At 40.0% G+C, this 12,702-nt stretch overlaps 1 protein-coding gene across 1 annotated transcript in view; it reads left to right on the top strand.

Annotated features, from left to right (window-relative positions):
• Positions 1 to 8,830, top strand: part of DAAM1 (dishevelled associated activator of morphogenesis 1) — a 189,700-nt gene extending 180,870 nt beyond the window's left edge. Inside the window, exons 24-25 of the mRNA XM_058162958.1 lie at positions 4,258 to 4,428; positions 5,860 to 8,830. Coding sequence (XP_058018941.1) covers positions 4,258 to 4,428; positions 5,860 to 6,069 — 381 coding nt within the window. The 3' untranslated portion in view covers positions 6,070 to 8,830. The remainder of the gene's footprint in view (positions 1 to 4,257; positions 4,429 to 5,859) is intronic.
• Positions 8,831 to 12,702: the final 3,872 nt, after the last annotated feature.

The raw sequence follows: 12,702 nt of genomic DNA, 5'->3' as shown, positions 1-12,702 counted from the left end.
TACATATATATATATATATATATATATATATATATATATATATATATATATATATATATATATATATATATATATACATATACATATATATATATATATATATATAGATATATATACGGTTTACAGCCAGGGTAAAAAGCACAAATCAGAAAAAGTTAAAAAACATTTAAAAACTAATTAAATTATAGACTGAAGAAATTAAAAACTATAATAAACCCCCCATAAAAAACTTCATTAAACCAGCCCTGCACGATGAAATAGAAAAGTCTTTAGCTCACGGCGAAAGGTCTGGAGATCAGGAAGTTGACGTATCCTTGGAGGCAGCTCATTCCAGAGGGCAGGAGCCCCCACAGAGAAGGCTCTCCCCCTGGGGGTCGCCAGTCGGCATTGTTTGACCGACGGCACCCTGAGGAGACCCTCTCTATGGGAGCACACAGATCGATGGGAGGCTATTGGTAGCAGCAGGCGGTATCATAGATAACCTGGTCCTATGCAATAGAGCGTTTTAAAGGTGATAACCAACACCTTGAATTGCACCCAGAAGACCACCGGAAGCCAGTGCAGCTCGGTTAGGACAGGTATTACATGGGAGCCTCGAGTTGCTCCCACTATTACCCGCACGGCCGCATTCTGAACCAGTTGGAGCCTCCGGGTGCTCTTCAAGGGGAGCCCCATGTAGAGAGCATTACAGTAGTCCAGGCGGGAAGTGATGAGAGCGTGAGTGACCATGCATAGGGAATCCTGGTCCAGGAAGGGACGCAGGCTTTACAAATTCTTTCAAATGAAGGAACATTTTGGACCTTATGGTGGCGAAGATGGGCAAAGCCAACCCAGAAACTGCAGTTAAACTACCTACTTCTCATGGGTTTAATCGTTTTCTGTCATATTAAACTGTAAAATTAAACTACAGACAATTTTTAGAGGAGGGTCATAACTGTGCCCGTGGGGACTTAGGTTTTGCCTATCCTGTGAGTCTGTTTATTAGGGTTCTCTGTCTAATCTGTCCCTGTGGCTCAGTAGTTGCTAATACATGAAGATGCATTCTAATTAAGGAACTCTGCAGTGGGTCCCTCTATAATTTGTCCATAGAATCAAATTCTAATTGCAGACGAGTCAACTAAAGAATATGGTTGGTAAGAGAGAGAAAGAGAAGGAGCTGCCTGTCAATCAATGATTTACCTCCAGAAGTTGTGGGTGCTCCATCACTGGAGGCTTTTAAGAAGAGATTGGACAGCCCTTTGTCTGAAATGGTACAGAGTTTGCTGCTTGAGCAGAGGATTGGGCTAGAACAGTGGCTCTCAACCTTTATAGTGCTGTGACCCCTTTAATACAATTCCCCACGATGTGGCGACCCCAACCGTAAAATTATTTTTGTTTTGAATTTATCGCGCCTGAAGCCTTATTGGCTAGCGATCTGAACTGCTTGTGATTGCCTTGAGGACGGAGGCATTAAAGCGGAGACTCCTCCCCTATTAAGTTTATCGCGCCTGAAGCCAGATTAGGCTAGCGATTGGGAGTGATTGCAGCTGGCTTGAGAGGGAGACATCAGAGCAAAGATTTCTCTCTTTTTTAATTCATCGCGCCTGAAGCCGAATTTGGCTAGCGATTTGAAGAGCCTGCAGCTGGCTTGCGGAGTCAACCATTGGAGCGCGATTCTTCGACTCGCAAGTATACTTCCCATATGTCCAATGGTCTTAAGCGACCCCTGGCAAATCGTCATTCGACCCCCAACGGGGTCCCGACCCATAGGTTGAGAACCACTGGGCTAGAAGACCTCCAAGGTCCCTTCCAACTCTGTTATTCTGTCAGGCAATGAACATCCAGAGGTTCATCTGGCACTCTCTTTCTGACTCTCAGCTTTTCCTCAGTAAAATGTTTCAGAGCATTAGCTTTAGTCCATCCACCAGTTGTGTGGAATAGCTGAATGAAGCCCCTGACGCTAACTGCCCAATGGAAATCCTGTCCAAATTTTGCTTGTTCAGAGTCACTTCTTTTTAATTCAACATTTTGTTTCTAAAATAGCAAACCTTTGAAATGCAGGTGTCCTCCATTATTTATATCCAACATATGTATTTGGTATTTGGTGGCACAGTGGTTAGATTGCAGTACTGCAGGCTAACTCACGGCTTACTCCAAGAGTTCAATTCTGAATGGCTCCAGGTTGACTCAGCTTTCCATCTTTCCGAGTTCATTAAAATGAGGATCCGGATTGTTGGGGGCAATATGCTGACTCTATAAAAAACTTAGAGAGTGATGTCTAAGCACTATGAAGCAGTATAGAAGTCTTAAATGCTGTTGCTATCTCTTTATTACTGATTTTGTAGCATTATCAAATCAAATAACCCCCTTCCAAGCAACCCCCCTGCAAACAAAATAGAGCAACTACAACACTCTTCAACAATCAAAAGCTCTGTGGAAGACTTCAATCTTGATTCTCCTTCAGAAAACTATAAAGGAGGGTGCAACATGGATGTCCAGTTCCATGGAGTAGGACCGTGGCAAGATAATCTTGTTACTGTAATGGGCTCCCTATTCTCTTCATGTGGGCCAATGTACCAGATGGATATGGTCTACTTGGCACATATGATCTATAGATACAGTATCTAGTTGCCAAACCCCAAAGAATTTCATAGATTACAATCTGCATTTCAAATTGTACTCAAGAAGTCTATTGGTAATCAATGCAATACTCACCATTTTCAGGTAAACCCTTGGGTGTTCATTCCTGTGGGCTGAAAAGTTTCTGGTTAAGCAAGTTCAGTTTATTTCCAAAAGAAGACAGGTGGGGGAGGGTAAATGTCTTTTCCAAAACTTTCCTAGCACATTTCGTTCCAATTTATTGCATGTGGCAATAATAAATGGCATATAGGAATGAATCTTCAAAGCAAAGTTGGAAGTCGAGGTTTTCACTTTCCCTGTCCGTGTGTTTGAGGTTTGTAACTTTGATATCAAATTCTGGTTTTATTGCCCCTGAGTTAATAAAAGAGGGAGTGGAGGAAACTTGATAATAAACGACATGAAACCAAAACAGAGGTGCAGCTTCTTAGCGATTCCAAAATGGTATGAGTAATTCATTAGAGAAGAGATATATAACCAGACTTTGACCTGGTGAGGACATGGTGGGTTCAAATACCTGAAGATACCAGAGTTTGGAAGGCGGGAAGGAAAATGGTGACTTGTACTGTAACGGAAACCTTGTCCTATCATGAATGTGTGACTTCAGAGAGTAGTTTTTTGAGTTTGTTCAAAGCTTTCTTAAGGGCAGAATTCTCTCCTAGACTGTACTAGTAGCACTACTGCAAATAGGGTTTAATAGCAAGATAGAAAGCTACAGACCACAGAAGTTTGTACAGATTGTACAGTGAAAGATGCAACATTCAGATGCAGCCCTTGGCCCCTTCTGACCTAAATATGTACAAGAACACCATTTGAGTATCATGGGAATTTTATTTACATTATATTTTCTTCCAAAATAATTAGATCCAGGATCATCTTTATTTCCAGAAGGATTTTAAATTCTGCCTGAGGCCAATAGATAAGTTTACAAAATAAAAATGAGGAGGAGGCAACTCAGAGTTTGTTTTAAGATGCTGAGCTTGTCAATCGAAAGATAGGGAGTTCAGCGGTTCGAATTCCTAGTGCGGCGTAACGGAGTGAGCTACTTGTCCCAGCTTCTGCTAACCTAGCAGTTTGAAAGCACGTAAAAAATGCAAGTAGAAAAATAAGGACCACCTTTGGTAGGAAGGTAACAGCGTTCCATGCGCCTTTGGCTTTCATGCCGGCCACATGACCATGGAGATAGCGCTGCCTCTTTGGCTTTGAAATGGAGATGGGTACTGCCCGCTAGAGTCAGGAACGACTAGCACATATTTGTGAGGGGAACCTTTACCTTTACCTTTTTATCCCCTCCCAACCTCCAAAATGTTAAAAGTAAGATCAGAGTTGTTTTGGTGGGACAGAGACTAGACAGAGTAGCAATTTGCTTCTGCTAAGATGGTGTTTCATTATTATCTATTCTTAGGACAACCCCAGCTCACAACCTGATAACAAAATGCCTCACATATTCATTGACTTCCCAGACTTGCCATAATGGATAAGTTTCTCACAGTTCCTATTATGTATGACCTTGTCTGAAGGAAGATATGAAAGAGAATTAAGCTTGGAACTACGATCTTGTTCTTAAACTGATGTTTTCTTAGACTGACAAAGGATAACTCTGGAAGAATTTTCAAAAAGCTTACTCGTTTCTTCCTTTAGTTTATCAAGGCAGTGAAGCATTTTGGAGAAGATTCTGGCAAAACACAACCAGATGAGTTCTTTGGAATCTTTGACCAGTTCCTTCAAGCTGTAAATGAAGCTAAACAAGAGAATGAAAACATGAGGAAGAGGAAGGAAGAAGAAGAGCGACGGGCACGCATGGAAGCTCAGGTACTACAAAAGACACTTCTACATCCAATTTCATAGTCTTCCCCAAGTTGGTATCTTCAAAAAGTGTTGAATTTCAACTCTTGTTGCCAGCAGAAGATGCATTGTGTGGCATCCAGACAGCATCAGATTAACAGAAAACATCTGTATTAACACAACAATAGTAGCAAGGATAATCGATCTGTTGTTCTCTAGAGCAGGGGTCTCCAACCTTGGCAACTTTTAAGACTTGTGGACCTCAACTCCCAGAATTCCTCAGCAAAGCTGGCTGAGGAACTCTGGGAGTTGAAGTCCACAAATCTTAAAGTTCCCAAGGTTGGAGACCCCTGCTCTAGAGTATATTTTAATTTATTTCCTATATGAACTTCAGAACTTGCCTCCTATAGAGTCCAAGCATTATAGACATCAGCCTGTTCTGTCTATCAGGAGCTCACAGAGCTTTCGGCAAAAAAGGATCTTTGCCACTTTTTATTGGGAGCCATGAAGTTTTCGCTTAGGCCCTTTTGCTTGCAGTATATGTGAGATCTTCCACTGACTTTAGCTTCCACTTGTGTGGGCTCCTGGTCTGTAAATCTGTAACAAGAGCCTTCCCTCCAATATCACCATTCTGTCCCAACACTTGTTTTCAGTCACAATTCAACATGTGAAGCACTGTGGGCTTTTTTCTCTACGAGCCCAGAGACTGACCACTCATTCTAGATTTCTGAGAATGCATTTATAGAATAGAATAGAATTTTTTTATTGGCCAAGTGTGATTGGACACACAAGGAATTTGTCTTGGTGCATATGCTCTCAGTGTACATAAAAGAAAAGATACGTTCATCAAGAATCATAAGGTACAACACTTAATGATAGTCATGGGTTACAAATAAGCAATAAGGAAGCAATATCAATATAAATCATAAGGATACAAGCAACAAAGTTACAGTCATAAGAGGGAGGAGAAGGGTAGTGGGAACGATGAGAAGATTAATAGTGGTGCAGACTTAGTAAATAGTTTGCCAGTGTTGAGGGAATAATTTGTTTAGCAGAGTGATGGTGTTCGGGGAAAAACTGTTCTTGTGCCTAGTTGTTCTGTTGTGCAGTGCTCTATAGCATCGTTTTGAGAGTAGGAGTTAAAACAGTTTATGTCCAGGATGTGAGGAGTCTGTAAATATTTTCACAGCCCTCTTTTTGACTCGTGCAGTATACATGTCCTCAATGGAAGGCAAGTTGGTAGCAATTGTTTTTTCTGCAGTATATTTCCGGATAGAACTGAGTTCACCAGAACTCATTGGAACATGCAGCCTTTCATTAGCTGAACTGTTTTCCATGCGTGGCCTTTCTCGGGATTTTCAATAGCCACAACATGGAAATTAAGACTTCTTTTCTCTCTCTCTCTCTCTCTCTCTCTCTCTCTCTCTCTCTCTTTCTCTCTCTCTCTCTCTCTTCCAGCTCAAGGAGCAGCGAGAAAGGGAGCGCAAGGCTAGGAAGGCAAAAGAAAACAGTGAAGAAGGTGGAGAGTTTGATGACCTGGTCTCCGCTTTAAGGTCTGGTGAAGTCTTTGACAAAGACCTTTCTAAATTGAAGCGCAATCGCAAACGCATCACGAATCAGCTGGCAGACGGGAGTCGTGAGAGACCCATCACAAAACTCAACTTTTGAACATCGTCTTTTTTAAGAGTGTTGGGGAGGGGAGAAAAAACCTGACCAATAATCTGGTAAAACCTGGTCTTTTTTTTTTTTTTTGCCTTCTGCCTTGGTGGTCACACAGTGGCATCTTTTCTCCCCCACCCCGCATGTCTGTGTGAGCGGGTGTTAAAGGAAGCATGTGTGTGTGTGTGTATATGTGCTGTATATACAAATCTCTTTGGGTGGATGGAGACCAAAAGGGTGTGTGTATGTGTGGACATGCTTGTAAACCCGCTCGGTTGCTACTGCTTGAACGAATGTTCCCTTTTCTACCAGTTATAGTGGCATTCCACAAACAGCTTCTCCATTTCAAAAGCACAAACGTTGGAGAGGGAGGCTGATAAGAGGCAGAAACACCCAGGAGAGAATGAGGGAGTAACATTCAGCTCAGCTTATTGGGGTCTTTGAGACCGATACTGAGGGGAAAATAGGAAGAGAGTCGTGCAGGATGACCTGAAATCATCTGGACCTGGATGGACCCACCTTGGCTGACTCATCACTGCTGGGAATACAGTGGCAAAAAATCCATTAGAAACTCCTCTTGTTCAGCCTGAACTGTATTTCTCGGGAAAAAAAATCTCATCTTCTGTGTCTATTATTACCTAAAACTTGAACATCCCTTGTAATTCTTGTGCTGGTTCCCTTTGTTCCCTAATCTCTTTTTTCATTCTTTCCCAGCACTTTTGGACTCCTTGAGGAGCTTTTCATTACTGTAACAATGCACCTATAGAATTAATTTGTTTTCTTATGGAAGACCAATGGGGAATTGGGATTTTGGGGGGTGGGGTTGCTCTCTCTTTTTGGGGGAAAAAATGGATCCAAGAATTTTATGTGTTCATTCTGTTTTGTTTTGATTCCCTGTCCAACAAGACAAACTCTATTCTCTGTAAATGTAGGTCAGAAGTTACTCTGGGCCAGTTCCGTTTTGTAACAGTTGTCTAATCAGCAGTGATTCCAGAAGAGCCTTTGCGGGGGAGGGAGATTTGGGGCAGACCTGCAGATATTGGGTACTAGATGTAATCCTCCATACATGCCCACTAAAGTCTTCAAAGCTAAGTTTTTGGTCAAGCAGTACCAGGAGCAGATCAAGTGAATGTAGTGCCTCCGGTTTTTTAGAGTTTAGCTGAGAACTGCTGCCATGAAAAATAAAGGTGGCTCTTACTAAGTAAGAGAGTTTAATGTCCTCTCCTGATGATCCTATGGCCTTGGGTTGATTGGCAGCAGACAGAGGCCTTTGTTTGTAGAACAAGCATAGGTAAAACTAATTTCAAAGTTGCCCTTTGTCCCAAAGGAAACAGCTTTGGTGAAAGGTTTTGATGAAGTCCAGAGTTGAGGAGAGAGATTTAAGGACCAAATGTATCATGTGGAGCAGCAGGAAGCCCCTTCCCCCTCAAAATTATATTGATATTCATGTTTTTCTTGCCGAAGTGTTAAGCAGAGCTACCTATAAAAATGTCGATCCAAAATCTAAAAAAAAAAAACACAGAAAAACATCAGATTGCTCAGGGAGTAATTAATAATTTAAAAACAATAGTAATACAAAGAAATTGGAAAGATGTTTTTAAAATGCCAATTTTTTTATAGTGTGGCTTAATCTTATAGAGAATATTGAAGACTGTTACTTTTTGCTCTCTTTTTTTTCCTCTTTTTATTTATTTGTGGGATTTCTCTTGCGTGGCTTTTTTTTTTTTTTAACCATCCTCATATTGTTATCTGAAATTGAACAGGGATTTGTTTATTTTATTTTAATTTTTTTTTGTCCTTGCACTAGATAGTTAATGCTGTTTGAAACTTTTGGGGGGTGGGGAGGGACTAGTAAAAGTTGCTAACTGGTTGGGGAATTGGAATAGCACTTTTCCTCATGTGAACTGTAAAAGAAATGTGTGGTTTTGTATAAAAACTAGTTTGTACAAAATACAGTTCTTGTTGCTGGGATCCCCAGATCCTTTTGCAATCTGAAAGCTGTGAAGATCACACCACAGAGAGCTGTCAGAGAGATCTGTTTGTGCGTGTGTGTATGTAGGCACGTGCATGTATTTTTCTCTTCTTTTTTTTATTTTTTGAAATGTCATTTTTCTTAAACTGCAGCCTTTTTCAATAAACTCTACACCTGGATGGCTCGTCAGATACCTTGCAAAACAGTCAAGAGTGAGAATCAGGGATGGGTTCTACTTACCTTTACTACTGGTTTGCAACGGGAGCGTGCATGCGCAGATCACCCATGATGACATCGTGGTGGGTGGCAGAGCCTCCCGCCGGTTTTACTACTGGTTCTATAGAACTGGACAGAACCGGGAGCAACCCACCACTGGTGAGAATGCTGAGTATCTGAGTCCTTGCAGAGAACAGATATGAGCAAAAGTTTTGCTCCAGGAGAAAGCATCCAAGTTGGTCATAACTGTTACTTAAAACTAAAGTGCCTCTCTTTTATATGTATATATTGTATTTATAGATGGAAGAAAATTGGGTTAGATGCGATTTTAGGGGGTTGATGATGAAAAAGAGCTCAGATAGATCAGGGTGCATTAAAATGAAACATGAATCAAGACAAAGCCAGCATATTTTGAATAAAAAAAGAGCAGAAAAGTGCTGCAACATTCAGTCTCCTCGGGAAGACCAGCCCTGCAATCCAATAGAATTCGGCGTCCTTTCTATGACCATAGAAAGAGTCTTGCTGAAAAGTGAGTACCTTTATTTCCAGCCCCCACCCCACCCCCCAGGACCCATTCATATTCCCATCAGGAAGCCATTTACATGGAATAGACATAATGCAAGCATGTATGACTGCCACATGTCCCAGCATAGATGTCTCTGGTGACCCAGGACATCCTGCAGATAGATACTCATTGTGCAGATTAACACTGCTGAGGTGGTGCTTGGATTTTCCAGTGGAGCGATCCAGAAATACACTACAAGTTGGGAAATTATTTAGAGAATCCTTTCTGTCACTTTTTCAGCCAGGATATTGGATAGGCACACGTTCGTTTTGAGAGGATCCCTATTGGCTTACATTGTTTAATCATCCTACTGTAGATCAGATGGGATTAATCAGAAGGTGAAAGTGAAATTCAGTGCAAATTAAAGTGGAAGCCCTTAAAGTTCCCAGCCTTGGCAACTTTTAAGATATGTGGACTTCAACTCCCATATCTCGCTGACAAATTCTGGTAGTCGAAGCTTTTAAATCTTAAAATTACCAAGACAGGGAAACACTTCTTTAAAGAAACAGCAATTTCAGTTCTGGCTTGAAAACCCTGTAATACTCAATGCTGATCTGTTCAAAACCAGTCAAAAGAAACACAACATTTTATTTGGATCCAGAATAAATCTCGGCTCATTAGTCAAGCACATCACTTGTAGGATTTTGCCCCTACCCACTCCGCACCACCCCAACAAACTTCTTTGGCATTTAAGTATACCAAGTATCAAATTGAGACAGCTGACTGATTTGTGTTGTGCTGTCAGCAATGTTAAAAAATCTTCAAGGGAAAGTTGTTTTCTGTTTTGTAGGATGTATTAATGGATCTCCCTGGATTTCTTGCAATTTCTACTGCACGGATTACAAAGCAAAGGAGGCAAGGATCCGGTGAAAATCATTCCTTGTGCTTCCAAATCAAACTTGATCTGCAACAAGCCTTATTTGGGAGGCTGCATTTGCAATTCTTTGTGCTTGTGTGAAAGAGTTGGGGTTTTTTTTTGTTCTTGTTTGTTTTCTTAAATAAATGTACAGGTTAATCCCATGTGCCATTTGTTGTAAATTACATTTTTTGACTGGTGCTGGTGGAAGTAGCCACACTATTTTCATTATAATTTTCCTCTTTGCATTGCTCCTGGGTGTGTAATTTAAAAGAATAATGCCAAAAAAGAGAGAGGAAAAAAAAGTGATAGTTTGTAAACTGAAATATACTAAGTAGATTAGGAGTAGCAAACCATGTAGTGGATCTTAGATACACGGATGTTTTTAGCTAGCAGGAAATGATGTGTATGTTACAAGACTGTACATTTTTTAAAGAAAAACAACAATATGCAATAAAGAGTATACATAAAATTAAGGATATTCAGTATCATTTATACGAGTACATTTTAAAACAAACTGATGAATTTATGACATTTAACATGCAAACAACACGCTTTTTAAACAAAGATTTGATAGCTACATCTTTCCCAGGTATACTGTTGACCCTCTACTACAATAAATATGTTTCTGTAAATAGCATTTGGACTTGTCCTGAGAAAAGCACAATTTATTCTGTTATAGAAAAATGGTTTTTCAAGCCATACAAGCCATCCCAAGTCTTGAATGCCCTTATTGCACAAATCCAGTGTTGTGTTATCATAGAACCAGAAATTGTAAAAAGATATTTCAACATCTTTGAATATATACTTTAGTTCTGGCATTGAAATACTATTTAAATATAATTCATACATCCCTTTTGTCTTGGAATGTGTTAGTGTGCAGGTTTTTATGCATTTGTGTCTCTTAGGTTGTTTAGAATTTCATTTTGTGTTTAACAAACTTTATCTTGAATATTGTGCCAAGTTCTCAGCAACCCATTTTAAGATCGAAACAAATTGGAACAGGTTCAGAAATGAGCAGTGAGGAAGACCACAGGACTACAAATTAAGTCCTATAAAGACAAATTGATGAACTTTGGACAGCTTAACTTTGAGGAGATTGAGCTGGGAAATATGATAGCATTCTTCAAATACTTGAACAGGTGACACACAGTAGAACAACCCTCGTTCTCCATTATTTCAGAGTGCAGGATATGGAGTTATGGATTCAAATTATAGGACAAATACCAGTTACAAAAGAGTTCCTGAAAGTAAAAGCAATTTGATAGCAGACCCACTTAAGCAGAATAGAAATAAGCTGTCCTTTACAACCAGAAATTGGACAACTATCTGCCAGGGATGTTTTAATTTGAAATCTTGCACCAAACAGATGGCTCGCCTTGACCTAAATGGCAATATCCAAACTAGGATCCTTGTTCTGATGAAACCATGTTTTGCATACCTCGACTGTTAAAAAATAAAACAATTAAGGGTATCTGAAGTGCCATAGAAATGTACTCTTAAACCTAGGTTGGAGAAATAAGAAATATCTCTGCTTAGCAATTATTTTTGCAGACACTCCAAAGAAAAAAAGATCTGCAAAAATAACTGCTGAGATATTTCCTATTTCTCCAACCTAGATCTGAGAGTACATTTCCGTGGGTCGGTAAACTAAATGCAACTCTGGAAAAAGGTGTTTGCTACATCAAATTTCTGTTCAAGCATTATTCAGTTTAGGAATATCATGCCATAAGTGTATAATTATGATACATTTTCACTGCATCCCAATTTGGGAACACTCCAAATATATATAAGACCTTGCATAAACTCCAATGAATTATCCAGGACTTCTTTTAAAATAAACATATACTTTAAGCCAAAGTAGCAACAAATTTTAAATCTCTAGATTTTCTTTGTACCATGATTTTAAATGTAGTTAGCTAGCTAGCTAAGTAGAGCTTGGTAGAAGATGATGATGATTGTATTCTCTATAAAAGCTCAGGCCAGTTTAGGCACAGTTCCCAAAGGCCTCCTTTTCAAGTATTGATTGGGAAACCTCAAAGACAAAACAAGAGTTTGGAATAAGAATATCTAATTGGTTATTACCTACAGCAGTATATAGAAAGGCAATTGGACATAAGAGGCTCTCTGAGAAAATGCTGTTATTTCTATTTTTAGTCTTTCTGGTAGCAGTAGTAGAAAAGACGCAAGAAGAACTTTAAAAAAATTCTGTGAGAACTGAAGTGCATGATGAACTGATAGGGATAGTCTGGTTTGTTTAGTCCAAGGCTGAAAACGACAATGCTCAGCATTGTTGTAAGAACTACGGTGATGAGGTATGAGAGCACTGTCATTTTTTCCCCCCCAACTAATCCTTCATGGCTCAGCAAGCAGCACTGGAGAAGAATGTGCCACCATTGTATGATGATGGTTGAGTCAGCGGTATTGAAAAGTTCTACCAATCTAGAACAAGGCCACTGTTTTGACTTTGGGAACATATTGGGGGGGGGAAATGGATTTCACCAAGTATTCCAGATTTAACACATGGTCCTGGCACCTTAAAAGGCATGAAATAAATATTTGGAAATTATCTGGGTGACTTTGCTAAGTGGCTTGAGCTGTGGACAAATGGAGAGTATTCTAGATGGATTTATTAATTTAAAAAATTATCTTTCCCTGATAAGATTATATAGCAATTCAACAATCGCCATGCACTAGGAAGCTTTGCAGAAGTCAAGAGCTGCTTTGATTTGCAAATCATTGACAGGGCGGTTTGAACACCAATAATAACAACAGTTCTGGAACTATGGGCTACATTACTATTATTCAGTCACTCAGTTGTGTCTGATTTAGTGGTGAAATTCAAATTTTTTTACTACCGGTTCTGTGGGCGTGGCTTGGTAGGGGTGGTGTGGCTTGGTGGACGTGGCAGAGGAAGGATACTGCAAACTCTCTATTCCCACCCCACTCTGGGGTCAGCCAGAAGTGGTATTTGCCGGTTCTCCAAACTACTCAAAATTTCTGCTACCAGTTCTTCAGAATCTGTCAGAACCT

Source organism: Ahaetulla prasina, chromosome 1 (genome assembly GCF_028640845.1).
Source record: "Ahaetulla prasina isolate Xishuangbanna chromosome 1, ASM2864084v1, whole genome shotgun sequence".
NCBI lineage: Eukaryota > Metazoa > Chordata > Lepidosauria > Squamata > Colubridae > Ahaetulla > Ahaetulla prasina.
Note: the sequence above shows the minus strand (reverse complement) of the source record. Positions and strands in the feature narration are given on the sequence as shown.